General features: G+C 35.3%; 1 protein-coding gene across 2 annotated transcripts in view; it reads left to right on the top strand.

Moving 5' to 3' along the window:
- The window catches only part of Fnbp1l (formin binding protein 1 like), a 75,581-nt gene that overhangs the window by 41,291 nt on the left and 6,853 nt on the right, over nt 1–27,437 (top strand). For both annotated transcript variants that reach the window (XM_038311828.1, XM_038311827.1), the window contains exons 3-10: nt 2,701–2,754; nt 4,027–4,174; nt 4,898–4,960; nt 9,613–9,717; nt 12,663–12,791; nt 15,692–15,838; nt 16,696–16,899; nt 25,339–25,448. In XM_038311828.1, the coding sequence (XP_038167756.1) occupies nt 2,701–2,754; nt 4,027–4,174; nt 4,898–4,960; nt 9,613–9,717; nt 12,663–12,791; nt 15,692–15,838; nt 16,696–16,899; nt 25,339–25,448 (960 nt within the window). The remainder of the gene's footprint in view (nt 1–2,700; nt 2,755–4,026; nt 4,175–4,897; nt 4,961–9,612; nt 9,718–12,662; nt 12,792–15,691; nt 15,839–16,695; nt 16,900–25,338; nt 25,449–27,437) is intronic.

Here is a 27,437-nt window from a genome sequence, read left to right as displayed (position 1 = left end):
TCTTCTTATCTGTTCTTTCTTCAGTAATTAGATTTCAGATTAGTGCTATTCTGATATGTTTCAGCTATGTAATAACTTTGGAAGTTAACCTGTTAGATTCATTTTAAGTGTTGGAAGCTCAGTTTAGACTGGGTTAAGCAAAGAAAGGATTATGGGTCATGTGACTGAATTATTTGTTGATCTAGTTACACAGAGAAGCGCGTAGTAAATTAGTAAGGTCTGTTGAAAGCTTCAGCCATCTAATAGTGTCTACCTCCCTAGCAGTGGGATTGCTGGTGTGCCTTGGTGCACACAGATTTTTCTATGTGAGAGCTTGAGATGGAACTCTGGTCCTCAGGCTTCAGAGAAGCACTTCAGGATTTAGCCATCTCAAGAGCCCTATACTTTTAGGACATTTTTATCATCAGAAAAATAAACTTTGTTCCCATCCCCAGTAATTTCCTCCTTTTCCTGGTTTGGGCAACTGCTATCTATTTTTGTCTCTCTGGATTTGCTTATTCTACTTAACTCCTAGGTTTGTGTCATCTCTTCCTCATACCTTCCCTTTTTGGGTTCTCTTTCAGAATGACTGTACGTTTTGCACAATTACTAGTTTGATAGTTATTACTCTTTTTCCCTGCCATTCTGATACCTGAAATGATGAGAGGCTCTTAATATCTTTGCTGGTATTTAGGTGAATTGTGAAATTAGGTACTGTTGGAGGAAGGTGGCTTGTTTTTCACGGCCGCCCAGCTAGCTTAGACCCGAAATAATCACACAGAAACCAAATTTAAATCACTGCTTGGCCTATTAGCTCTATTATATATTAATTTAGCCCATTTTTATTAATCTGTATATCACCACGTGGCTGTGGCTTACCAGCTAAAGTTTTGGTGTCTGTCTCCGGCAGGGATACATGGCATCTCTCTGATTCCGCCCTTATTTCTCCTAGCCTTCCATTTAGTTTTCCCTGCCTAGCTCTTTCTGCCCTGCTCTGCTATGGGCTCAAAGCAGTTCCTTTATTAACCAGTGGTATTCGTTCACAGCATACAGAGGGGAAATCCCATATCAAGGTACTACAGTGAGTTTGGGCTACGTTTCTGGTACTTAACCACTGGTTAAGAGTAGTTAGTGTTTATTAATATAACTTAGGAGGTTTTCCATGTGTTCCTTATTTATCCTTTCTACCTCAGTGCTCGTCATTGTCTGGTTCATTTTTGGTGGGCTAGCAAGGTAGAGCCCACTTAGAGTTCCTCATGAATTTCTTTGCTTGCTTCCTGTACCTTGCTCATTGTACTTTCTGTTAGAATTCTCCCCAAGGCTTTCCAGTTTCCTAATTCCTTTTTACCTCTTTAGGTATAGTTAGCAAATTGGAAATTTCAGCCTTTATTCTTTTCAGAAAGCTCTTTTAAGAGCTACCTAGTCTCTTCATGTGATATTACTTAGAAATATCTGTATTTTATAAGTCTGGATCAGTGATCTTACCTGTTAAAGTGTTTGTCTGTGTTTCTGTATAGTTGTTTAGAAATTGTGTGTGTGTGTGTGTGTGTGTGTGTGTAAAAGATATGGTGATGGTTAACTTGTCAACTTTACACAATCTAGAATTACCTGGGCAGTGAGTCTCAATGAGAGGTTATTTAGATTGGTTGGCCTGTGGGCATGTCTGTGAGAAGTTGTCGTGATTACATTAATTTAGGCAAGAAGGCCTAACCATAGTGGGTGGCAGCACTTCTTGAGTTTGGGTCCTGGACTGTATAGTTGAGATGAGATGAGCGTATTCACAGTCTCTGTTCTTGATTGTGACTGTCTAGCTGCTTCAGGTTCCTGACTTGATTTCCCCACAATGAAAGACTGTAACTTGGAATTGTAACAGAATAAACCCTTTCCACTAAGTAATTTTTTTCAGGGTATTTTGTCACAGTAACAGAAATGAAACTAAAATGACTACGGTATTGTGTAGTAATTTCTTACATTCATATTTTGATAAAAATCACATGTGGTAGCTTTTCTTTTTTGTCATCGCACCCTCTATCTTTATCACAGCATTTACCATGCTGTACTTTGTAATTACTGGTATCTACTTGTCTTCTTTGAAGAGAATATCTCTTGCACACGGGTACACTTTCATTTTTGATGCTCTTGGTAGCTTACACAGCAGCTAGTATGTAGCATATAATTATTTGTGGAATCAGTAAACTGGGAAAGTGGGATTTTGGTCAAGTACTTCTTTTGCATGAAGGCTTCCCTGCACCTTGGCGGGGCAGGGCGAGGGGTGGGGGCGGAGGGCGGGGCCTTGAGTTACACGATGATTTTCATAGAAGAGTAGCAAGATAGAGAATGGTGTCCAACTGTTCTTTCATCCCCTTAGTGTCTGTTTATATATTGGCTTTAGTTAATATTAAAATTATGATTTGTTAAACAAAAGTGGGATGGTATTCCCCTGGAATGTGTCTTCATTCTATAACTCATATACTGAATATTATTTTTGTATTGTTCCTCTTAGTTAACAGCATAATCTAATTAAATACAATACCATAAACAGATGTAGTGTTAATATTCTAAGAACAAAATGTAAGTAATGATCATGTTATCTTAATGTTTGCTGATTATCATGTTGCTGTTCTCTGTTTTATATACAATAGTATTTTATGAAATTGGAAACTATAGAATATTTTTATTTCAAAAGTGTTGTTTATAAAATTACAACTTTTCTTCCTGTAGAAATTTGGTTAAGAAGTACTGTCCCAAACGCTCATCCAAAGATGAAGAGCCAAGGTAAATCTAAGCTGTTAGTTACTGCATGTTAAAAATATTCAGAACATATATACACTTTATTACTTTGTAAAATATACTGTGATTAGCTCATGAAGTTTTTCTTTAAATTTGCTTTAATAAAAACATCACATGGACTGCTTTTTATCTTTTGAGGATGGGTGCTTTAATGAACTTAGTGTTTTTGTTAATTTTTTTTTTGGTTTTGGGTTGTTTTTTGTTTCTTGTTTTTTATTTTATTTTTTTAAGAATAATTGAAAGGAGGATTTCCAAGTAAGATTTAGACCAGGATTTTACTTGAGTTGTTTCGTGTCTAGAAGAAAGGAGTATTTTCCCATACTTCATTGTGGCGTTTATTGTGTAGTTGCCATTAGCTTTCTAAGAGTATTGCCTTGCAGGTAGTGAAAACTGCTTGGCTGGTTGCTTTAAAAGGATAATGGAAAGTAATGAAATATGGGGAATAATTTTTAAATCCTGAATAAAAAGTTAGAAATTTATTTTGGGTGTTTGGGAAATATTAAACTTGACTATGCAGTTGGTTAGAGACTACAGAAACCAAATGAGGTTAGGCTCAACAGCTTTTGTATATGTATTGGTTCTTAGCATTCTTAAGGGATCCCTGTATGATCTGTCAGTTTAAGAGAATATTCCTTGGTGTGTTCCAAGTAGATATATACGTTTTTTTAACACAGTAATTTTCTTTGTTTCTCTCCTTCCCCTCACACACATTTTTACCCTTATTTTTGCCCCCTTTATCCCGCTTTGGTGCCAGTCATAATGGTACACCTTCATTCAGGATGTGGGCGGGCATACAGGCAGCTGTATCCAGAGCTGATAGCAAAGTTGTTCTGTAGATCAGCCATCAAGATGCATTTGAGTGGTGTGATTGGCAGGTTCTGTCCTCGAGAACAAGCACATCATCTCTGCAACAGGTTCAGCTGCCAAGCCTAGGAATCCACCCCAGTGATTCCCAAGCTCAGGCCAGTCAGTTGGCAACTTAAGAGGTTCCACTGTGTCAAAAGAGCCTGCAGGTAGTATTCTTATTATATTTTGATCCCCAAATATCCCTTTAAAAATTAAAGGCTACTTAAAGATACTTAAACATGTACAACTTAAGCTTAATACAGGATTCTTTCCATGTAGTTAATGTAGAACCAGTAGCTGGAATTTAGGTTGAGTGTATTAAAACTTGCTTTAGACACCAAAAATCTCTCACCAAAAAAGTGTAATGGAAGCAAAAATAAATCTTACTTACTGTTTTAAATGTTTCTTCAGGTTTACTTCGTGTATTGCCTTTTTTAACATCCTTAACGAGTTAAACGACTATGCAGGACAGCGAGAGGTGGTTGCGGAAGAAATGGCACACAGAGTGTATGGCGAATTAATGAGATATGCCCATGATCTGAAAACTGAAAGAAAAATGGTAATCTTTGTAATTTTTATATAATTATAACAGTCTTATAAAATAGTTTCAGACAAATATTTTTCTTTTTAGAAATATATATTCAATAAAACTTGTTTTCTATATTACTAAATTTCTTTTACTTATAAATTGTGAGATCAGAATATACTGTGAAATATTTTTCAGTAAAAGAGAAAAACTGAGATAAGCTTACCAGTTTATGATCTGTTTGAATTTAAGAGCAGGGTTTGTCAACATACAACCCACAGACCAAATATAGCACATCACATATATTTGTTTCCTAGGTCCCACAAGCTAGGATACTTTACATATGTAGATGACTGAAGAAAGAATTAGAAACTAAATATTTGTCATGTAAAGTTTTATGAAATTTGGATTTCAGTGTCCATAAAGTTTAATTTGCATTCATTGTATTTGATATTTTCTATGGCTGTTTTGTATTGTCCAGACAGAATATCATTTGACCAGTAGACCTAAAAGATATATTACTTGTTAACTGATGTTTTATGGAAAATCCCTATTGAAGACAATCATTATTTTCTTAAATATGCCTGTAATCTATAAGATGTAGTTTAAAGAAGTTTGTTTTATTCTCTTTCTAACTCTAGTTAAAGATGCATAACTATACATGAATGTATTGTGTCACCTTGAAAAAGAATAAAGTGAAGGGCCTTTTACTTACTAGTGTAATTATTTTTGTTTGTTGGCGGTTTTAATCTTCAGCATCTCCAAGAAGGACGAAAAGCTCAACAGTACCTTGACATGTGTTGGAAACAGATGGATAATGTGAGTCACAGTATTTTTCATGGTTAATCAGAAAACATAAAGACTGATTTTCTCCTAAACCCAGTTATACTTTACCTCTGAGTCTAATATTTCTAGTGTATTGTTCATAATCTGCCATTTGTTTTGTATAATAAACAAGAAATATAAATGAAGGAGATGAGCTCATTTTCTTTTCCTTTTTCCCTATGTAAATTCTTAGACGAATTCTCTAGTCTTTATATCATAGTGTATGGTAGAGAAACTTATCCAATATGGAGAGGGATTTGGAGTAGTGGGAAACAGATTTCCTGGGAGACCATTTGCCTCCAAATGGAGAGAACCAAGATTGTGGTTCTTGAACCTTTTTAACACTATATTTCTCTTGACCTCCTTTTTAGCATATGAATGCTAAAAAGTAAGGGTTACCTTCAGGAAGTGTTTCTTCCAGCTCAGTAGTCCTACAATTCTGTAAGCATCTAGCTAGAAAAAGAACTTGATAGGACAGAGTTAGAAAACATACTATCTACTTAAAATTCCCCTAAGGTCCTTGATAATGTGGATTTTCTTAAATATTTGTTAAACATAAACAAGATGTCAGTATAGCCACTAATCTTCTTTACTGGAAATGCTAGATTTAAAGACTTTGTAGTATAAAGCAGTCTTCAAACATTCAGGTTGCCAATGAGTGTCTCTTTGTTAGCATTTTTATAGTAGATACCGTATTCCTTAAGAATAAGAACTTTGCAGCTGAAAGTTTACAAGGGTGTACAGGGTGCACTGTTTTCTCTTCATGCTGTGCAGATCTTTGGCATTTTTGAAAGCTCATGCATATATTATATTTTCCTATTAAAATGTATATTCAAGGTTTTGAATATTTAATTTTTTAAACTAATTTTAGTTAACTATATTTAACTGTCAATGTTTTTAATCTCCAGTGCTGATTTAGAGTTTATAGGTACATTAATAGTCTGTTTGCGTTTTCTTTGTAATTGGTTTCACCAAGACTTTAAGGGAGGATTTTTATTTATTAAATTTTAAATTACTGTCAGTGGCATCCTTATTTTCTGCCATCTAATTAGTGTGTGAGTGTCTGTATTTTCATTTGCACAGAATAACATACTCCTATACAAAGGAGATACTGGTTCCTCTAGAAATGACTGTTGACATAACTCTGTTGATAGTTTGCTGACTTGCCTTTAGAACAATTGGCAGTTATTAAGAAAAAGTTGCAAAGGTCTTAAGAAAGAACCATTACAAAAATAAGGTATTTAAAATATATATATTTTTAAGTCATTAATAACATTATGAAAAGTAAATTCAATCCTAGTCAACCCTTTACTTGTACTTGTCCTAATATGTTCAAAAGTAAAACTAACATGATTTTTATCTTTGGTGGAACCTGCAGTCAGTGAAAGAGACTGACATCTAATTTATGTTTAATGTGTAGAAATAAGCATAGGATCCTATTTCCTAATTTTTTGTCCTTTTTTTAAAGTCAAAACAAAATTACAGAATTTCTAATATGTTTGATAAAATTGAAAGGAGCTATAAAAGAACTGGGGGAAATAAGAAAATTGAAAAGTTGGAAGATAGTTATTACTCTCAGGATGAACAATGGCTTTTAAATTGAGGGCAGAGGAAACTAGGCTGTGAAAGGGATCTTGAAGGGTTGTCAGGTGCTGGGCCTATCAGTCAGGAGGCTACAGAGACAGCTCCCGGGGTCAGTGGTGCAGTGGCGCAGCGGCGTCACAGGGCTACATGTCATCTGTGCTTGCTTTGCCACATGGACTGTGCTGGTTCTTATTCTACAACTTTGTGCCTTATGGTCAGGGATTGAATCAGTTCTCGTTTTAGTGGCACCCAGAGGCAGGAAAAAAGGAACATTTCTTTTCTCACTATCCTTTTTTATCAAGGACATAAAACTTCCAGAAACCCCCTGCAGATTCCCCCTAGGTACCTTTGATGAGCCTGTGAGGAGAGTGGGACAGCACACCACAGCTATTTACAGCCTCTGTATTGAGAGGCAGGTTTTGCTAAGGAAGAATAGGGACTAGACATGGTTTTCATACTGGGAAAGGATTATTTTTAATTCATTTGTATTCTTTTTTGTACTTTACTATTACAGGAAAAGTAAATGTTTTTCCACAAATAAGATACCTAATATAAAATACTTATTTGTAAGTAACCTTAATTTGTATCAGATTTATTAATCCATAGTCACTGGCTCCACAATGGGATTGGGTAAATAAAAATATTCAAATCTTCTGCTTTCTTTTTGGGGGTAATTCTCAGAACACTGATAGCAAAGCATTTTCCAGGCAAGGACTTAGAAGAGGGGTGGGGTGGGGGTGGAGGGGAATCACACAGGGTTTTTCCAAGGAAACTACCTGTCTGTTTCATTCTAGAGGGAAAGACCAGGCTCAACCAACCCCACCTATAGAGTTTTTAATGGGCATTTAAAATAAGAACACACAGCTAAAGATTCCCCAGACAGAGACCACACTAATTATATAGGAAAAAAGCAACTTAGAAGAAACAGCAGTGCTGGGCATGGTGGCGCATACCTTTAATCTCAGCACTTGGGAGGCAGAGGCAGGCGGATCTTTGTGAGGTTGAAGCCAGCCTGGTCTACTGAAAGAGTTCCAGGACAGACAGGGCTGCAAAGAGAAACAAACCCTGTCTCGAAAAACAAAAGAAAAAAGAGGTAGAAAAAAACAGCAACTATGAAAGGTAAAAAGCTTAAAAACTCAAAACTGGTATTAATCTTCTCTGTGGAACAGAGGAAATATTATATCTTTGGAAATAAGGACAGTTACTAAAATATGGTTACTAGTTAAAACAGTGGGTATAAGGAACAAAAGTTCATAGGAGAAAAGAAAAATTCACTAGAAAGAACATTGAAGTAAAGTAAAGCAAAGGAACATAGGTTAAAACTATAAAGCAACATAGTAAAATTAGAAGATTTTATTTAGCAGTTTCTTTTTCAAAATAATAAGCATGCCAGATATAAAAGAAAGATGGTCATAAGTAAATCCAGGAAAAAAATTCAAAGACATGAATTTCCTGAGAAACACATTTAGTCACGGCAACAAAATGATGCAGTAGATAAAATAAGCGTGTCTTTTAAAATAATCAGGAATACAAATAGGACTGGGCATATCCTGGTCTGTGTATATAGAAACCAGAAAATCAGCCAGCAGTGGTTGCACAAGCCTTACATCTCAGCATTCGGGAGACAGAAGCAGGATCTCTGTGAGTTTGAGGCTAGCTTGTTTTACAAAGTGAGTTCCAGGACAGCCAAAGATACTATACAGAGAAACCCTGTCTTGATAAAACAAACAAACAAACCAGACAAAACAAAACCCCACAGAAAATAGTAAAGTAGTACTTTTAAATTTCTGAAAGAAATTGTTTCCGACTATACTCAGCCAAACTCTGTTAAAAGTGGTGGGAAAGGCCGTCACAGTAGCTTGGGTTCAGAAAGCTTCAGAATGGGGGTGGGGTGGGGTGGTAACAATACAAACATTTCTAATCTCAAAAATGGTATTTTACAAACATTCTAGAAAGCTACTGCTAAATGTGATCCAGATAAGAGGTGCGAGGTGTCCTTGGGATTATAGGAAAGAGAAACCCCAAGAGAATGGCTATGCATTGGGTTAGCTGGTATGAGTTCAGATGCAAGCAGATTAGAAACCCAAAGGAGAAACTGAACAGAGAAAACAAAATTAATAGAATTCCTAATGTTAGAATTTACTGTGGAGAGATTTAAACAGTGTGGGGAGACTTAGGTTGAATTAGAAATAAGTGTATATTGAAAATAAAATCAAACTTGTGTGTGTACATTTAAGTATCATGCTTTTGTCATAAATAGCTTTTAAACTTTTCATTATTTTTATGTGTATGAATGTTTTTCTGCATGTTTTTTTGTACACCATGTGTGTGCCTCGTGCCAGAAAAGGGTGTCAGCTCCCTGGAACTGGAGTTACTGATGATTATGTCAGCCTCCTCTACAAGAGCTGCAAGTGCTCAACTGCTGAGCACTCATAAATAGCATTTTTAAAGTCATAGTAGTTTAAATTAAAGTTGGGTATGGTGGCACCTAGCTAGGCATCCTAACACCCTGAAGTCTGAGGCAGGAGGATTGAATGCTCAAGGACAAGTTGGACTACACAAGTGAAATCTTGGCCAACTTGAACTACATAGTAAAACCCCGCTTTTGTTTATTAAAGGAAAAATCCAACACAAAAACAAGTAAGTTTGTATCTGTGCTGATAATACTCCTGTCACATAATAATAGAAGCAACATAAAACCCTTTTGAAGGGATAGTTCTGCATCTTAATTGTGTTGGGGTCCTACTAGAAAACGTGGAAGCAAACACCAAAACTAACCAATGAAGATTTGTTTATAATAAAAATTTTCCCCCCTTTTTGGACAGAGAATTAGGTCTACATTGAGTATTAATCATGCCTGGTTTTTTCTTTATTGTCAAAAATCAATATCTGATAATTTAAGACACAAATACCATAACCAATATAAATTAGTTATAATAATAGATTTAATTTTCCAACTTAGAACAATTTTACTTAGAGTGTTCAGTTCATTTTTACTTAGCACACACTGGTAACATTTAAGCTACTATTCAAAGGATATGTTATTTCCATTTTCTTTACAGAGCAAAAAGAAATTTGAAAGAGAATGTAGAGAAGCAGAGAAAGCACAACAGAGTTATGAAAGATTGGATAATGATACTAATGCAACCAAGGCAGATGTTGAAAAGGTAAGATGTTCAAACTGCTTTTAAAACTAGATTGTTTTCTGGTGTGTATTCACTGCATGCAGTCAGCAATCCTGCTTTGAGGTGCAGATACTACACACATGAAAAGAAGGCACAACTTTTGTATCAGTGTTCTGTCTAAATATAAAATATGCAAATTTTGCTTACTTGAAAATGGTATATATTGATCTGAGAAGAAAACTTGATAATAAAATATCTTAGCTGCTTTCAGAGTGCTCAGGAGAAACAGTAGCTACTAAGACTGTTCCCTACTCCAAAATTAGATAGAAAGACCAAGACATATCTCTCAAGTATGCAGATTGGGTGTGATTGAACAGGACTCCTCAGCAGCTTTGCGGAAGCTAGGCCTTGAGTTGTCACAATGTTGCTTAGTCACTTAATAAAGTCTTGTCTCTGATTCTGAGCTAGCTGTTCTGTAGCATAAGTTGCTGGTAGCATTGGCCTTGTAACAGTATTTCTTCTTTTTTTTTTTTTTATATTTATTTATTTATTATGTATACAATATTCTGTCAGTGTGTATTCCTGCTGGCCAGAAGAGGGCACCAGACCTCATTACAGATGGTTGTGAGCCACCATGTGGTTGCTGGGAATTGAACTCAGGACCTTTGGAAGAGCAGGCAATGCTCTTAACCTCTGAGCCATCTCTCCAGCCCCACAGTATTTCTTCTTTGTCATTTGCTAGAGCTCAGTTGGTTGCCCCCCTCCATTCCAACTTTAATTTTCCTTATACAGGCTTTATGCATCTGTGTTTCACAGTTCTGAATTATAAAAAAAAGTCAAATACATTTTTCATAATAGTTTTGTATATAGTTTAGCTTATTAGATATTCTCTATTTCTAGATAAACAGATTTCTTCTACTATTCCATATAAGAAATAGCTTGAATTACCTTTATCATGTTACTTTCTTTGACTTCCCTTTAAGTTTTTAATGTCCCACTTGGGTCATTTTCTGAATGTAATAGTATTTGGTCAGATCAGTTCTGATTTTGATTGCCTCTCTTGTCTGAGTACTAAGTTCTTGTTCATATGACCTGAGTGTCACATTGTTTGAACTGACTCCCATAGAGTTAATGATTATCTGGAATCCTTGTCTTTTCATGTGTAAGTTGATATGAGGATGTGTTTCTCATAACTTAAGCTGTATTTTAAATTTGTATGGACATCTTTATTCATGATTAGCTTTGATCCTATTAAATTTTTTATGTCCTAATTTTGATTGTCTAGTATAATTGCCTTCACAACATTATGCTGTACCTATAATTGATCAGTGTGTTACTTGACAGTACTGTGAGTAACAGCAACTACCAAAGGCACTATTTTGCATGTGGGATGCTTCTTGAAGGTTAACACCCACTCTTTAAACACTCCTTTGATTCATCATCAAATAATGGTTATTGAAATTTATGTCCTGGGAATGTAAAGTTACTTGTTTGATGGACTCTTCATTTAACACCTTCATTTTGTTTACAGAGTTTAGCTTTGCACAGTAGCTAAGCATCTATGTGCTAGTTAACTTGCCTAAACTTTCTCAGAACTTTGGTGTTCATGGTGTAATGTTCAATTATTTGAAGTCTATTATTAAAAAACTTAACTGTTTTAGTTTGTAGCCATATTCCCTTGTGAACCCTGCTGAAACCTCCACCATAGCTCATGGGACTTGCAGCTGGTGGGGTAGTATTCCAACAGGTCATGAGGGCTTAAGGCTAGGACGTTTGGAATCTTTGTCCCAATGTGGTTTGTGGTAGAAAGAGAAAGGGGATTGTATAAATAACACTTAGGGTTCCAGGTTGGAACTTCGTTTTGTTTCAGTTTTTTCCTATAGAAATACTTCTGTTTGTAGTATTGTTTACATGGTACTTATTTGCAGTAATCTTTTAATAATATGCCGTAGGTTAAATAGGGTTTTATGGGCTTATATAAGATCTTGGTTACCTTGCTTCCATAGTCAGTTTATTTCTGAGTTAGTTATGGACTAATGTTAGGTAAATAACTGCATCTTTGGAAATTAGAATCAGAAGAGTTAGGGATAGGGCTGGGGTTTGAGGATCAATGCACTCATCTAATAAGGGTAAGACCCTTAATTTCAATCCTTAGCAAAAAAAAAACAAGAAAAAAATAGTGACGTATAGCCCCAGTGTGCTTTGTAATACATAGCCTGTTAAATGTTTTGTTCCTTGAACATTGAAAAAGTGGACACACACACACACCTTCCCATCCTCCCCCTTTTCTCTTCCTCTCTTCTTGCTATGTTGTGCCCGGGTTGCTATGGACTCTGATGATCCTCTCTTCTCAGCTTTGTATGTACGTGAGACTACTGGTGTGCAGTGCTGCATCTGGGCAGCCAGTTCTTACTTTGTTTCCTTTTTTTTTTTAGACCAGTTAGGAAAATTTTTTGCTCATAGTGCATTAGAACTAACAGCTTTATTTATATTCTTGTTAGTGAATATAATTTTCTTTGGTTTTCTACAAAAAATTGAATGCAGAACTATTTTAAATAAGTACCTATGGATTTATAGAGATGGAAACATTCAATTTTACATTATTCAAACACATTTTAATCATTATTATATTTGTTATGTAGTTTCATATTCTAATGGAGTAAAGAAATATTTCACTACTTTTTTAATAGTCAGAAGTATTCCTGGAGGTATTTGTTTTTCTTCTCTTCTGTTTATACATGTAATTTTTCAAGGCATAATGTCATTATCTTCTGTGTGAATTTTGTTAAGCAGAGACTTTCAGTTACTGCAAAGAGGAGGACAACTATAATAGAGACAGAGGGATTATTGTGATAAGAAAACCATATAAGATCAGAAAGCATTTTCTTTAGCTGTTGGCTTATCTATTGACAAAAATCTAGCTTTGGTATAATTTTCAGGAAAATTAATTTGTTCTTGATAATCATTTGGACCAATTTTGCCTGTAGGCCAAGCAGCAGTTGAACCTTCGTACGCATATGGCTGATGAGAATAAGAACGAGTATGCTGCACAGCTGCAAAACTTTAATGGAGAACAGCACAAGCATTTTTATGTGGTGATTCCTCAGATTTACAAGGTAAGTTTAGTTGAGTTCAAAGAGTATTTTTGAGACAGGGTTTACTGTGCATCCTCCCTGGCTGTCTACTTGGCTTCTCATTGACTCTGCCTCCTCTCTCTCTACATTTATCTGCTTGATATTCCTGTCCTGCCCTATTCTGCTAAGCCATTGGCTGAAACAGCTTTATTCATTAACCAATAAAAGCAATACATAGGCAGAAGGACTTCCCACACCATTTCCCCTTTTCTGTTCAAATAAAAAGGAAGGTTTTAACTTTAACACAGTAAAATTACATATAACAAAACAGGTATCAAGCAAGAATTACAGTTACAATATTTATATCTATATCAGTTCCCAGAATCAAGTGTCTCTCTGCAGTCAAAAAATTTAAATAAAGCACAATAATATGCATAATCCAGACTCTCTGCATATTTTCCATCTTTACGTGGCTTACTTTTCTGTACTCTTTTAATCTATCACTGTCTGTAGTCTCTCTTTAAAGACTTTATTTTTTATAACCATTTATTTCCTTTTATAACTGTCTATATCCTTTTTTTTCTCTCCCAAGCCTACATACATTTATTCAGTGCTGTGACCCATTCAGAGGTCTTTTTTATTTGAATCTGTCTTTATTGTGTATCTTTAATAGTTTTTTGACCAGGATCACTTTTAAAATGCTAAGCAGCTTGGTCTCATTGGGCCGTGGATGCTGGCTCCGCCTCTCTCAGGATTTTAATATGGTGGCCGTAGTTTACTGCTGGCCATGGGACTGCTGGGCAGGAGCCATCCTCACCACTTCAACTCTGGGAAACACTGTATAGCATATAAGCTAAGTCTGCCATGCAGCGTACTGCACGGCCTGGAAATATCTCTGTGTATGGCAATGGGAATCCACCATGCTCTCCTGTCTGTGCATCTGTGCATGCTTAGCAGCCCTCTTTTCCCAGGCCAGGGTGCTGAGCAGCAGGCATGCTCTCAGCCACTTTTCACCTAATGCTGAACCAAGAAGACCTCTCTTTTCTTTCTTTTCTTTTCCTTTTTTTTTTTGTTTTTGTTTTTTTGTTTTGTTTTTCAAGACAGGGTTTTTCTAGCTTTGATGCCTGACCTGGAGCTAGCTCTTGACTATCAGGCTTGCCTCCAACTCATAGAGATCCGCCTGCCTCTACCTCCTGAGTGCTGGGATTAAAGGTGAGTGCCACCACTCCCAGTTTAGAAGACCTCTCTTAAAGGAGCCTCATTGCCCCTGCTTGGTTGCCAGCAAATAGAGCTCATCCAAAAAAAAATTAAAAAATAAAAAATGAAAATGCGGCTGCCAGGAAGTAGTGCTTAACTCTGTTCTTTTGTGTCTAGAATTTCCTTTTAAACTCTCTCAGGTTTTATGTGGACATAGTCCACATTGGTGTGCCATTCTGGCTTTCCATTTTTTTTTTCTAGTTTGGAAATAAAACTTAGTATTTTACACAATCTAAGAAAGTGTTTTACCACTATGCTACAACTCCAGTCCCAAAACTTAAACCTTAGAAATCAGAATATTTCTAAATTCACTAGTTGCTAAGACAGGCAATAAGGAGATATCCTTATTTTTAAACCACAGAATTTTCTGTGTATTTATTATTAATGTTATATATAACTCACAAAGCTAATGACAGTTTTTAAAATATAGTTCAGTAGAAGTGCTTCCACTGTGTAAAGGGAATTAACTGAGGTTGGATGTGTTCACCACCCTAGAATCATTGGCATTAGTGTGGGTGGCAGCAGTAAGTCTTCTAACATTTTTGCTGACCTGACATTTCTGTCTCTCTGCCTTGCTGATCTGCTAGGGCATCATTGTAAGGCTTATTAGCTCCATGTGCCAACCCTTAATTATAGCTATAGCAAATAGTGAATCTAGAATTTTAATGCTGTTTTTTTCTAGAAAGAAGAGAAATTAGAAGAAAGGGAATTAGGGAATCTGAATGAGGGCAGAGATTCTGGGGAAAGAGTGTCACCCAGTGAGACTTCATTTCACTTGTACAGCAGTGGGTAGCAGATTCTGGTCATTGAATCCAGAGCAGCAGACCTGTGACTCCTCACTGGGATAGGATTAACTAGCCACGCTTTCATATTCTGCAGCAACTTTAGCTTAGAAGTAAAGTACCCTTTGTGTTTGGAGGCCTTTGTGGAACTTGCTTAGAGCAGTCTTGCCATTTTATAATCTTTAAAAATAACAATTCCCCATAGGTTTCAGATTATACCCCAAACCTTTGAAACAGCAAAAACGTGATGTGCAATAGAGTTTGAGATGGTGAGGAGAAAGACCAGTGCTATCAGAGAGCAAGTGTGCAGAGATGACTTACTGAACTCACTCCCCTGCCTCGGCATATTTCCTGTTGTGCGTTTGGACTTGGGAGGATTTTAGGCATGTGCTGCCTTGGTGGAGTGACTTTCTGTTCTCCTCCTTGTCCCCAGCTCTGAGCTGCCAGTTATAGTGAGGTCTGGACCTGTTTGTGCCACCATCACGGACACTTCACCCAGCTAGTACTGGGAACCAGTTTAAGGAGTACTTCTCAGACTTGGGTGTTATGGCATACTGCTTTAAAAAATTAGTGCTAGAATTTGGTTTTCAAATAGAGCATTTCCTGAAAACATAAAAGTTCCCTCATTGAAGAGGAAAGGGTAGGAGAGCTGTAACGCAGATACCTGCTTGCTAGCTGAGAAATGTTTTGAACAATCTCGAATATCAGTATTAAAAGCCTGTTTTGTTCTCCTGTTATTTATCAGACCTCAGATTGCAAATATTATTAAGTTTATATAGAACAATTGAATGATGCTAAAAATAAAAGTGTATAGGGAAGAAATCTTTTTGGGGAGGTCATTAATTGTTCTCCTTTAGACTAGAAAATTAATTTCCCTTCCTTGTTTGAATTCTGGATTATTAGCAACTACAGGAAATGGATGAACGGAGGACGATTAAGCTCAGTGAATGTTACAGGGGATTTGCAGACTCGGAGCGTAAAGTTGTTCCTATCATCTCCAAGTGTCTGGAAGGGATGGTCCTTGCAGCGAAGTCCGTCGACGAGAGAAGAGTAAGTACGGCACTGTCTGAACTAATGCATGGGTTGTGGGGTGGTTCTGCAGTTGGAGCTGAAGTGGCTCCCAGACTTAGGAACTAAACAACCCAGGGAATACCTGGCTCTTCATTATTCCTACAGTGAGTTGAACTATAAAATTCGGATTCTTTAAAAGAAACTTTGCATCCCTGTCCTTTTCAGTTTTTTAGTTCTAATCCGAGAGTATAACCTGTGAACTGTGTTTATATTGTACTGTTGTTCTCGTGAAAGTTAACAGAAGGATGTGGTTAGATCAATCTAGAGCTGTCAGTTGCCTTCAATGCAGGTGTTAGTGCTTGAGCTGAGCAGGAAACAAAGGCAAATGGAATAGTGACCATCGGAGGAGGAAGAGGGCTTCAGGAGACCAGGACAGCACAGTCCTGTTCTCGAGGACTTAGCAGTATAGCCTAGTCCTGATTTGCTTATTTCTCAGTAGAGCTAATTGAGTCATTAAGAAGCATGGGCAGGCGGACACTGACATTCCAAGGGGATGGACAGAAAAAAGAGCTAGTTTTGGAGGAATTTTGGAGGAATGTCAGATACGTGCTCTGTACTTTAGTCTTCATAGAAAATCATTCAGTCAGTACTAATGAGCCTACCTGTAACTAATTGAATCCCTAAATTTAGAAAGGAAAGGGCTTTTTAGTTTATTTTGTAGTTTCTTTTTTAAAATTGGGAATAATATAGTGAATGCTTTTTACAGTAGGGAGAGATTAGTTTTCTTTAAACCTTTGATGATTACTGTAGAACTCTTTAAACCATCATAAAAAAAAGGTTTGAAAGCTAATGTACTGTGGTCACATAAATGGTTTTAAAATGTTTCTTGTTTATAGGATTCTCAAATGGTAGTAGACTCCTTCAAGTCTGGCTTTGAACCTCCAGGAGACTTTCCATTTGAAGACTACAGTCAGCACATTTACAGAACCATTTCTGATGGAACTATCAGTGCATCCAAGCAGGAGGGTGGCAAGATGGATGCCAAGTCCACAGTAGGGAAGGCCAAGGGCAAACTGTGGCTCTTCGGGAAGAAGCCAAAGGTAAAAACCCAGAATCCCCATGTGCTGATCAGACTCTTACTTAGTCAGTAAAGTGTTAAAAAAAAAAAAAGACGTTGGGTAGATAAATTTTCATTCAGCCAGAATGAGTCAATTAATCTTTTACTAATTAGAAAACAGTCTTGTACCTTAATGTTAGCAATTAATAATGTGGAAGAACTAAGTTTTAATATCTAGTAAAATTACATGTTTTTGTAATGCCTTTGCATAGAGTTTCTGTCAGAATTCTAAGGCAACGTTTTACTATCACTGCTTACTATAATAATGGAAATTCTTAATTGGAATGAGTGATTAAACTCACTGATATGTCAAGTTAGATGCTATAGCTCATACTGCTATAATTTTTATTATCCATGTATGATTTTAATGAGAAGAGCTTGATTAGCTTCAGCTTTTAAGAACCTCTAGTTGCTAAGAGAATCTTAGTGTTAGCTTCTTGATGTGCTGTTAATTTCAGGAAACTAAACATAGCTCAACACATGAGCAAACGGAGTAGATGAGTGCTTCCTCTCTCTGTGGTCCTCCAGTCTGATATGTCGTACTTCTTAAAGTGCACTTAATTCATTGCTTTGATATTGGCATATGAAGGTATATACAGTTTAACTCAAATTTCCTATTTGTAAGTATCTTTAAAACACAGTTATAGGTAACTCGGGTTTTACCCATGCTTTTAATAAAGCTATCCAGTCAAGATGAACAGTGAGACCTGCTTTGGCCAAAGCAGCGTAGCTAGAGCAGCTTAGAAGTTACAGATACCAACACTTAAGAAGAGGCAGCCTGAGAGGAGAGCTTTGATATGATGGGAAGCTTTTTGACTATTTATGGTAATTAGGTACAGTTTTAGAAGTATTTTGTGTGATAACTTTAACTATAGCTGCTGCCTTTATCTCTTGACAACTACAAGTTAAATATAACTCTTACAGGAATCCATTATGGTGCTAATATGCTAGAATCCAGATTTTTTTTAATCTAAGTTTTACTGTTCTTACATAATTTGTTTACTCTATATTTTTAATCTATTAGCTTGTTTAAAAAACATGAAGTCATATTGTGTAAAAGTAACTGATTTTTAAAAGATAGCTTTGGCAAAATTATGTTTATTCTCTTTTTTCTTAGAAAACTTTATTTGAAGTGTATTTTGTGAAAAATATGTTGCCAGAAATAGAATTTTCATTTAGGAAAAAGCTATTCACACTTGGCTTATTGATTCCTTTCTTTATTTCCATATTAGCCACAGTCCCCACCCTTAACCCCTACTAGTTTATTCACATCCAGTACTCCTAATGGGTCCCAGTTTCTCACATTCTCCATTGAGCCCGTGCATTATTGTATGAATGAAATAAAAACAGGGAAGCCCAGAATTCCTTCTTTCAGAAGCCTCAAAAGAGGGGTAAGTTTAAAAATGGGTTGAAATGCATGATGGCCTAATTGTGTGTGTAGTGTGGCTTTTTCAATACTCTCCACCCTCATTATAAGGCTCTCTCCTGTAAATACATAGTCCCCACAGAATTAAGTATAGCTGCCCTCAACTACAAAACAACTCCTCTTTATAGCATTTGAAATGTTCAACCATAAAACATGGTATTATAAAGAGGGTGCTGGGTACGATCATATTTTAGCTTTTTTTGTTTATGTGAAATCATATGTCCACCATTGTCTTGTAATGTATTTACATTTTTGAGACTTTCAGTAATTTGTCACTGGAGTTGCTCTTGTAATTATAATATAATTAATGCTGACTTCACCTGCCAATTTTATAGTCTTGTTTTGTTGACAGTAAAATGTCAAGTGTGATTTAAATTGCCCTACTTACTTTGAGGTTCATAAAATTTCTAATACCCTAATAATAAACAAAAACTAAAAGTCAATGTGGTGGTGGAACACACCCTTGTAATTCCAGCACCTAGAAGACTGAGGCAAGAGGATAGAATTTGAGGCCAAACTTGTTTACTTATGGAGTTAGATCAGTCTTGGTTGTTCAGAGAAATGATATCTCCAAAAGCAAAAAAAAAAAAAAAGAAAGAAAAAAGATAATAAGTACATTAAATACAAAGTGTTATATATATAATTAATATATTAGAAGATAATTATTAAATTATAAACCCTTTAAAATATTTAATTATTATTAGTAATGTTCATATGGAGTTTGTTTTCTTGAACAACAGCAACAAAAACTCCATTTTATTGAGTTTTTCCTTTACTCTTTTTTAATTGATCAACCTTAGACATCTATTCCTAAAAGTACTTTACAAATGAAAATGTATAGACTAGTAAAATTCAAATACAGTTTTAAACTGTCTCTTAGCAATGACTGTTAACACTACTAATAAATAATGACACTCCATTATTAGTAAAGCTAATTTTTCTTTTTCTTGGTTCTGAAGATTGAGCCTAGGTCTTTATGTATATGAAGCATAATTTACTCCCCAGCCCATAACTTTTTGTTTTTATGTTTTTAGCACTTTTAATTATATAGCTATAATTTAGGTTAATTTATAGGATTTCAGCCATTTGAAAGACACAGTTGTGATACCGTATATACCATCCAGTTATTAACAGTAATATAGTAATAATGTGCTCTTTCTCCTTCCTTTAGCTTTCCCAAAATTAAAGTACATTTAGCTACCTGAAGAACAAAATATATTTTTTCAGGGCAAGATCACATTTTATCTAACTATTAAGATAATGTGACAAGCTTCGCTGATGGCAGTAATGTAGTGTAACTTGCCCCTTCAACTCCCTTTTCTCCCCCTCAACTTAGCTAACTGAATGTGGCTAGCAGAGGCAATTGTGACCTTTAGAAAGCCACAGAGAAGTCTGTGTTTCATGGACAAGCATCCTGGCTATCAGTTTGGAAAGTTTATGCTTGCTTGAGAGATTATACTTGGGATTCCTCTTGCCATAGTTATGAGGTAGAATTCCTAAGTTGCTTCTCATAGATAACATGAAGTAAATTTAACTATATGGAAAAATTAAAGCAGTTAGAACTGTGAGGCCTGGAGGAGAACCTAAATGTGTGACACTCTTACTGAGCAGTTCGCAGCTAGAGTCTTAAAACTGCAGCACTTACAAATTGTTAGCTTGTTCATTATTATTAGTTTTATTTTCATATATTGCTCTAATTTAAACAGTCATAAATTGTTTTTATAATTTTGGAACACTGAAGAATGCAGTGTTCAAAGTAGAAACTAGGACAGGTGAACCCAACTGGAGGATTAGAGGGCAGAGCAGGGAAGACAGTATTTGTCTTGGGATTGATACATTTTTATATTTTGATTGATCTTTGGAAGTTTACTAGATAATATTTCAGAATTAACACTAGCAATAGCGATATTATTTTTCCACTTACGAATTCCACGAGGAAAGTATACCTTAATAAACTAATATTTTTACATGGATTTTTCAGGGATTTCAGCCCAGTTAATTTACAGTGTTGGTGTATATACTCACTTTTAAAGAAAAACTGGTGTATTCAGTCTCATAGTCAAGGATTTGGAAACTGTTACATCAGAACAATGTTTTTGAGTTTGGCAGTGGTGCCACTGGATCTGCTCTAAGGTATAAGGTTCTATAATTGGCCTCTGTGACGTCAAGCTCTGTGCCTCAGTGACTCAGAAATACACCCAAATTTGCTTAATACACAAACAAACATTTTTAAACTTTCTTTTGTTTTCATAGTCATCCCTTCTTAAAGTAACAGAATTACTTAGCTTATAATAGGAATTCATGTTTGTGTTTAATTATTCATAATCTTAACAGAGTTTCAGAGTTACTCTTTCAAGCTTTTATATATTCAGAATATAGTTCCATGGGTTTTGACCTGTTTTAAGGTGAAACACACCTAGTTATTCCTTTACTTAATGTTAGTACTCCTGTATTCTATAGTACCTTAAGATGTAGTGATTGTATGAAATTTTCTAATTTGTAAACTATTTCTATGTGAAACTCTGGTATTTTTGCATGAACATGTAACACTTTAAAACAGATTATATTTGTGCTGTTTTTACAGAGAACTTTAGTTTTCAATGAACTATAAATTGTTCTGCTTGTTAGTAAAACTAGATAAGCTAAAATAGAAACATTTGTTAGTTTAGCTATAATTATCCTGTTTTCTTTAAAAGATTAAAATATAAATTAGAAAATAATTATCACTCAGTAGTAAAAATTAGTATAAAAGTTAAGCCACTCATTTGACTAATTTATTCTTTGTCGTACAATTTTTTAGTGTTTAAAGAATACTGTGAATATCTTCCTTATCTGTCTGTTTTTCTCATTGAATTTTGTCATAGCAAAAGAAATTTTTCTTCTTTAAACTACTGACAGTCTAAAGAATGTTAAGCTTAGTTTAGAAAGACAATGGATAGCAAATATCATCTTTTTGTCATAATCATTAATATACATGGCCAACTCATCAGAGATAAGGGGTAGATATTTTTGCTAGATATTTATTAAATATCTTTCAATTTATGTGAAATTTTGTGATATATATTTTGCCTTTCCTTAAAACAACATGATTTAGAAAACAGAAAATACCTTTTTTTTTATGAGGGGTACTAGGGATTGAACCCGTGGCCTTGCACGTGTGAGGCAAATAGCCTGTCACTGACTTGTGCCTCCAGGCCTCCAAAATGAAGACATTTTAAGACTAGCTGAATGTGATGAGTGTGAAGACTTGTAAAGCTTGATACATCATCTAGGCCACTGTGTGTGTGAGCGCGCTTGTGTGTGTACTCAATGTGTGATACATTTTGTGCCATTGCAGAATCCTATCCTATTGTCAAAATGGTTTATGATATTTTGATTCTATAAGAGCATCTGTAGTTGATCTCTTCAGACTCTGTTCATATGCAGTTTGCTAAAATTGATGTTACGGGTTTAGTGCTGTTTTTCAGGCACACTGATTTCAGAATGAAACTTTAAAAATAGAAAATCTATTTTCAAAGCAACACCTAAGCTATATCTTTGTGTCTAATAAGTATATAGAGAGAATTTGGTACAGGGTAAATCATTAAAAATAATCATTTTAATTAAAATGATTTTTAATTTAAAAAATCATTAAAAATAAAATTGTTAATTTTATTTTTAGAAATAGCACCTTAAGAACATTACCTTTACCAAACTTTGATTACATTTAAATCCACAGTAGTGTTTGAAGTATGAAGCTAAAGAAACTAAAGGAAATGTTGCTTTCTCTAGTGCATTGGGAAGGACATTCTGGGTTTTAAACTTTCCATAGATTTCCTTTTAAATGGCTGACATTAGATCTTTTTGATTCAGTGTATTTCAAATTGCTTCTGAAAATGAATGACATGAGTAAATGCCTTCATAAAATTCTCTTTGAAAGAGAATATATGATTACTGGCAGAATGATTTACTTTTGAGTTTTAGTTAAATTTAGAAAATATCTGCCCATTATCAGTGTGTGCTTTCCTTTCTTTTTCTTTTTTTTTTTCTGTGCAAGTAATTTGCTTTCCCAAATGTGCTTAAAGCTTTTTGTTTTTGTTTTTGTTTCTGGCAGAATTGTCTGGATTGTAAAGTGTACTTATTTTAATATAGTAAAAAAAATATAGGTAAAAAATATCTTCTGTATTATGATTTCATGTGAATAATTTACCATTTCTTTCTGTTTTCCATTGAACTATTCAGTGGTCGGTGAAGATGGTAAGCCCTGTGTGCTGATCTATATACTGTGCCAACATTAAATAATCTCAAAACATTGTTTTATTTAATTCAGAACAAGTGTTAATGTACATCCCACATTTTCAACTTGTATGTTTTTTCTTTTTATAATTTAACCATAGTCCAGCATATGCCAGTAACTTTTGGGTGTCCTAGATTAGACAGTAATGTGGTTAACTGTCATCAGCCCATCAAGTTCTCAAATGTTATTGGATAGAATCTGTGTCATGTTTAAGAGAATTTAAAAATTTTTAATAAATTTTTTATTTACATGATGGAGCAAAAGTTATACAGTAGTAAAATTTAGAAAAAATATTTTTCTTTTTAAATAGACTTTTTTTAAAAGGTCATACAAACTTGTTTATCATAAGAATTATTAGGTTTGTCTAATAGAGAAAAAAGTTTTGTTAATTTCATTATGTATTCAGTGCTTTGTTCTGAAGCACAGGTAATTGTTTTTGTGTGTGAGTGTGTGTGAGTGTGTGTCCCCATTCCTCAGTGTTTGAGGTGTTTCTATATACATTTATGCACACAAATTGAGTTTACATTATGAAGACCTAATCCTCAAATTATTGGGCGCTTGCATAGAAAACTATGCACACAGGTTTAGGAAGCAAATTACTGTTTTAGACATTTGTAGTTGAGACTTTTATAAGTTCCTTGGTAGTAAGAGGAGTTGGTAAATGCCTTGCTTTTTTTTTTTTTTGAAGACATTGGTAAATGGAATGGATTTGCTTTGTGCACTTATGTAAGAAGGGTTATAATCTTGAAATGGGATATTAGGAATGCAAGTGCCTTGATACCTATTATTAAAACATTATATTTCTTTATTTCCTTAAATAATGTTCAAGCTTTTGAGAAACATTTTTCAAATATAAATTAGAAGGTTTTCTTTGTGCTGTTGCATGATAGTGTAATCCCTGGACCCCAAATTAGAATTAACATAACAAATTACATTGAACATTAGCTAATAAATATAAAGGGACTTTATATAGAAAATTTTCTTATTCCATTATTTACTTTAGATTTGACTGATTGACATTGCCACAATGCCTGATACAAAACACAAGCCACTTAGACAGGGGCCCCGCTTTTAGTCATCATGCTTGTTGAATGCCCATAGTGAGGCCACTGAGTAAATATTCTCAGAGGTTCTTGTTAATTAACTGTAACATTTGGTCATGGCTTTTCTTGTAAGTGAATTTCCTTTTGTTTAAAAGTAAATGATACAGGCATGGAGAGTTGGCTTATTGGTTAAGAGCTGTTTTTAGAGAAGACCCAGGTTCTATTCCTAGCACTCACGTGGTCACATGGTAGCTCACAATGGTCTGGAGCTCCAGTTCGAGAGGATCTGATGCCCTCTTCTGGCCTCTGCAGGAATGAGCTGTATGTACAGACACTGATGCAGGCAAACATCCATACACATAAAATCATAAAATATAATAATTTAAAGGTAAATAAAGTGTCCTTGTACATAGTGAAATCAAGCCATTAAGCATATGTTAAAGGTACTAGGAGCCCAGAGAGCAAGAATACATTTTATTTTAAAACCTTGTCTCATCAGCTCTTTAAAAAATTGAACAATATTCATATTCAACCATTTGAGGTGAAAAATAGGTGTTAATTTTTGGAATGTAATATGTTAATACATGTTATATTAAATGGATGCAGTAGTTGATAATGGTTCTGTTATAATGTCTAATAATATAGCTGAAGTAATAATGGTTAACATTTAAGAGGAAAATTGAACCAAGTGTGGTGACACACTCTTAGCCAATACCAGGAGGCTAAGACAGAAGGCCTGGGAATTCAGGGCAGGGCTACACAGTGAGGCCTAGACTTCAGAAAAAAAGACATCATTAATAGAAAATCTTCTCCTATATACCTGCACTTCATTAATCTAGATTCAGAAGCATTTGAAGCCTTTCTAACCAAGAAACCTTAAAGAATTGTGTCAAGGCTAGGCATGGTGTCACATGCTTGTAATGGTAGCACTTAAGAGACTGAGGCAGGAGCAACAGACTATAGTTAAGAGACTTGTCTCAACAAAATAGAGAGAGAGGGAAATGGGATTATATCTTTTAGAAACAGCTGTGGTATGTAATTTGGTTCTGCAAAAAGATTGGAAGTGTATTCCAAGTTATGAATATAATTTCCAATCAGTAGATTATACCTTTAATTTTTTAATGATCAGAAATATTTTGTTTCCAAAGAATGATCTAATAAATGTAATCATTCATAAACCATCTGCAGTATTGAAATATATATTAAATCAGTTGTCTTTAAGCGGTAAGTTTATCTTGCTCAGTTACAAACTTTATATTTTTATTTTGCACATTCATGGTATTCAGAATATCATGACAGTGGATTTTGTTCCTTAAGGTCTATCTATGTACGAGAACATACACAGTAATAAGATAATGTAAATGAGAAGTGTTATGTGTTCCCATTCTGTTGTTGCTGTAAGAAGCCTCATGTGTTTAACTCTCCCAAGACTTGAAATAGTGTGATACAGTTATTACTCACCTGTATTTGGTGAGTTTGTTTTTACTTCTGCCTATTTTCATGTTTTATAAGTATTGAAATTTAAGCTCTTTTCTTTTTACTAATAGCTATGTAAATTCTTTTTAAAGATTGAGGCTAATTGAAAATTAAAGTTAGTATTCTTATTTTATAAAAAGGTAAAGTTAAAAATAAAATATCTAAAGATGTCTTTAATAGTGACTTAGACTCTCTTTTCAGGGCCCAGCACTAGAAGATTTCAGTCATTTGCCACCAGAGCAGAGGCGTAAGAAGTTACAGCAGCGCATCGATGAACTTAACCGAGGGCTGCAGAAAGAGTCAGACCAAAAGTAGTGTTCCGTTAAGCCCCTCATTGTTCTTCCTTTTGGGGTCTCATATGAATGATGTGTATACATGATACATAGAATATTTCTAAATCATTTATTCTGGCCTGGGGGTATAGTTCAGTGGTAAGAGTACTTGCCTAGCGTTCATGAATACCTGAATTCAGTCATCCCCCTTCCCTCCCTCAAAAGTCATATGTCCCAATTGAAACACTTCTTAAAATTTTTTTTAAAAGTTTATTTTTATCTTATATGTATGAGTATTCTCTCTCTCTCTCTCTCTCTCTCTCTCTCTCTCTCTCTCTCTCTCTCTGTTTCTCTCTCTGTTTCTCTCTGTTTCTCTCTCTCTGTTTCTCTCTCTCTGTTTCTCTCTCTCTGTTTCTCTCTCTCTTTTTCTCTCTCTCTCTCTCTCTCTCTCTCTCTCTCTCTCTCTCTCTGTGTGTGTGTGTGTGTGGGTGTGGGTGTGGGTGTGTGTGTACAACTTGCATGCCTGGTGCCTGTGGAGGCCAGAAGACCTCTGGAACTGGAGTTACAATGGTTGTGAACCTCCATGTGGGTGCTGGTAATAGAACTTGGTTTCTCCAGAAGAGTAGTCAGTGATCTTCCGAGTTATCTCTCCAGCCCCCTGAAATGTTTTTTTTTAAAGGAAAAAGAAAAAAAAAAAAACAACATACTACCTAAACTAGAAAACTTTATGACTTACATATTATTTAGGCAAAAATCAAATAGAATATTTTTAATTGCAGATTTTTTTGTTAGTTGCTGCTGGAGTTCCTTCTACAAATTTGTAAAAATAAAACAGAAACCCAAAACATGCTAATTCATTGTCAAGAGTAGTTTTGTCAGCACTAACCACCTCTTACATATTGTTTAAATTATCAATTGAGTTCAGAACAGTTGATTGAGGGATTATATACACTACTCATCAAACATCTTTCATGGAGTATGATGTTATTAAATCCTTCAAAATAGCTATCTGAGTTTGTTCTTACTGTATAAGTGGAAAGGTGGAAATTGGTTGGAAATTATGTAAACTGTTGTACTAGAACAAGGGAGAAGTATAGGATGGGTTAGGAAAAGTCTTAAGGGTACTGTCTTGTAGCATTCTGTTGGTAATGGGGGTGGGGTCTCCAGAAGTTTTGAGTGGGCACTAGGACACTAACAGCTGTCCCACAAAAGACTGAACCTTATGTAGATGAGTAGATGAAAGATTAGGAAAGAAGACAAGGAGACTTGTTAGGGAACTAACTTGTAGATACTGAATTGAAAAGCAAGAAAAATAAATTTTGAATTGAAAGTAGTCGTTTTGCTTATGTTTCGTGAAAAATCCACATGGAAAGTGTCTAGTTGAGTTTGGAAATAGACACTTAGAACTGACGAGAAACTGGAGACAAACATTGGAGAATCATCTGAAGAAGAAGCAGTCTAGAGAGGAGTGTAGGATGAGATGAGAAGACACTGCTTGTCATTTTATGTAACAGACATTTAAAAGTTGAACAAAAGAAGGAACCAATGAATGATTATTAAGAAAGGAGAGGCGAGGAAGAAAAATGGAAAATAGAATGATTAGGTCAAGAAGGAAAAGAGTATTAAGGAGTATTAGTCAACAGTGTCAGGTGCTCGTGTCAGACATTGATTGGACATAGTCTAGGGTAATGGGACTAGAGAAGAGGAGGTAGGCTAAGAAATTGGCAGGGAGCTGAAGGGGGCACAGTTAAAGATGGCATTGCTATTTCTAGCACAGGTGAGTGGGAGGACAGCGGTGCTGTGGAAATGAGATAAGGAATGCTGCTGGAATGATGATGCTCTGTGCAAATAGAATGAGATTGATTAAGAACCAAGCATGGTGTCACACATCTGTAATCCTAGCACATCGGAAGATCAAGAGTTTAAGGCCAGCCTGGGCCACCTAGTAACACCCTGTTTCAAAATAAAGCAACCTAATGAATTTGATCTGGGAAACAATATGTGTAAGAACAGTGTAAAATATTCCAC

The sequence above is a fragment of the Arvicola amphibius genome, chromosome 14 (assembly GCF_903992535.2).
Source record: "Arvicola amphibius chromosome 14, mArvAmp1.2, whole genome shotgun sequence".
Taxonomy (NCBI): Eukaryota; Metazoa; Chordata; class Mammalia; order Rodentia; family Cricetidae; genus Arvicola; species Arvicola amphibius.
This window is presented reverse-complemented; position numbering and strand designations above follow the sequence as displayed.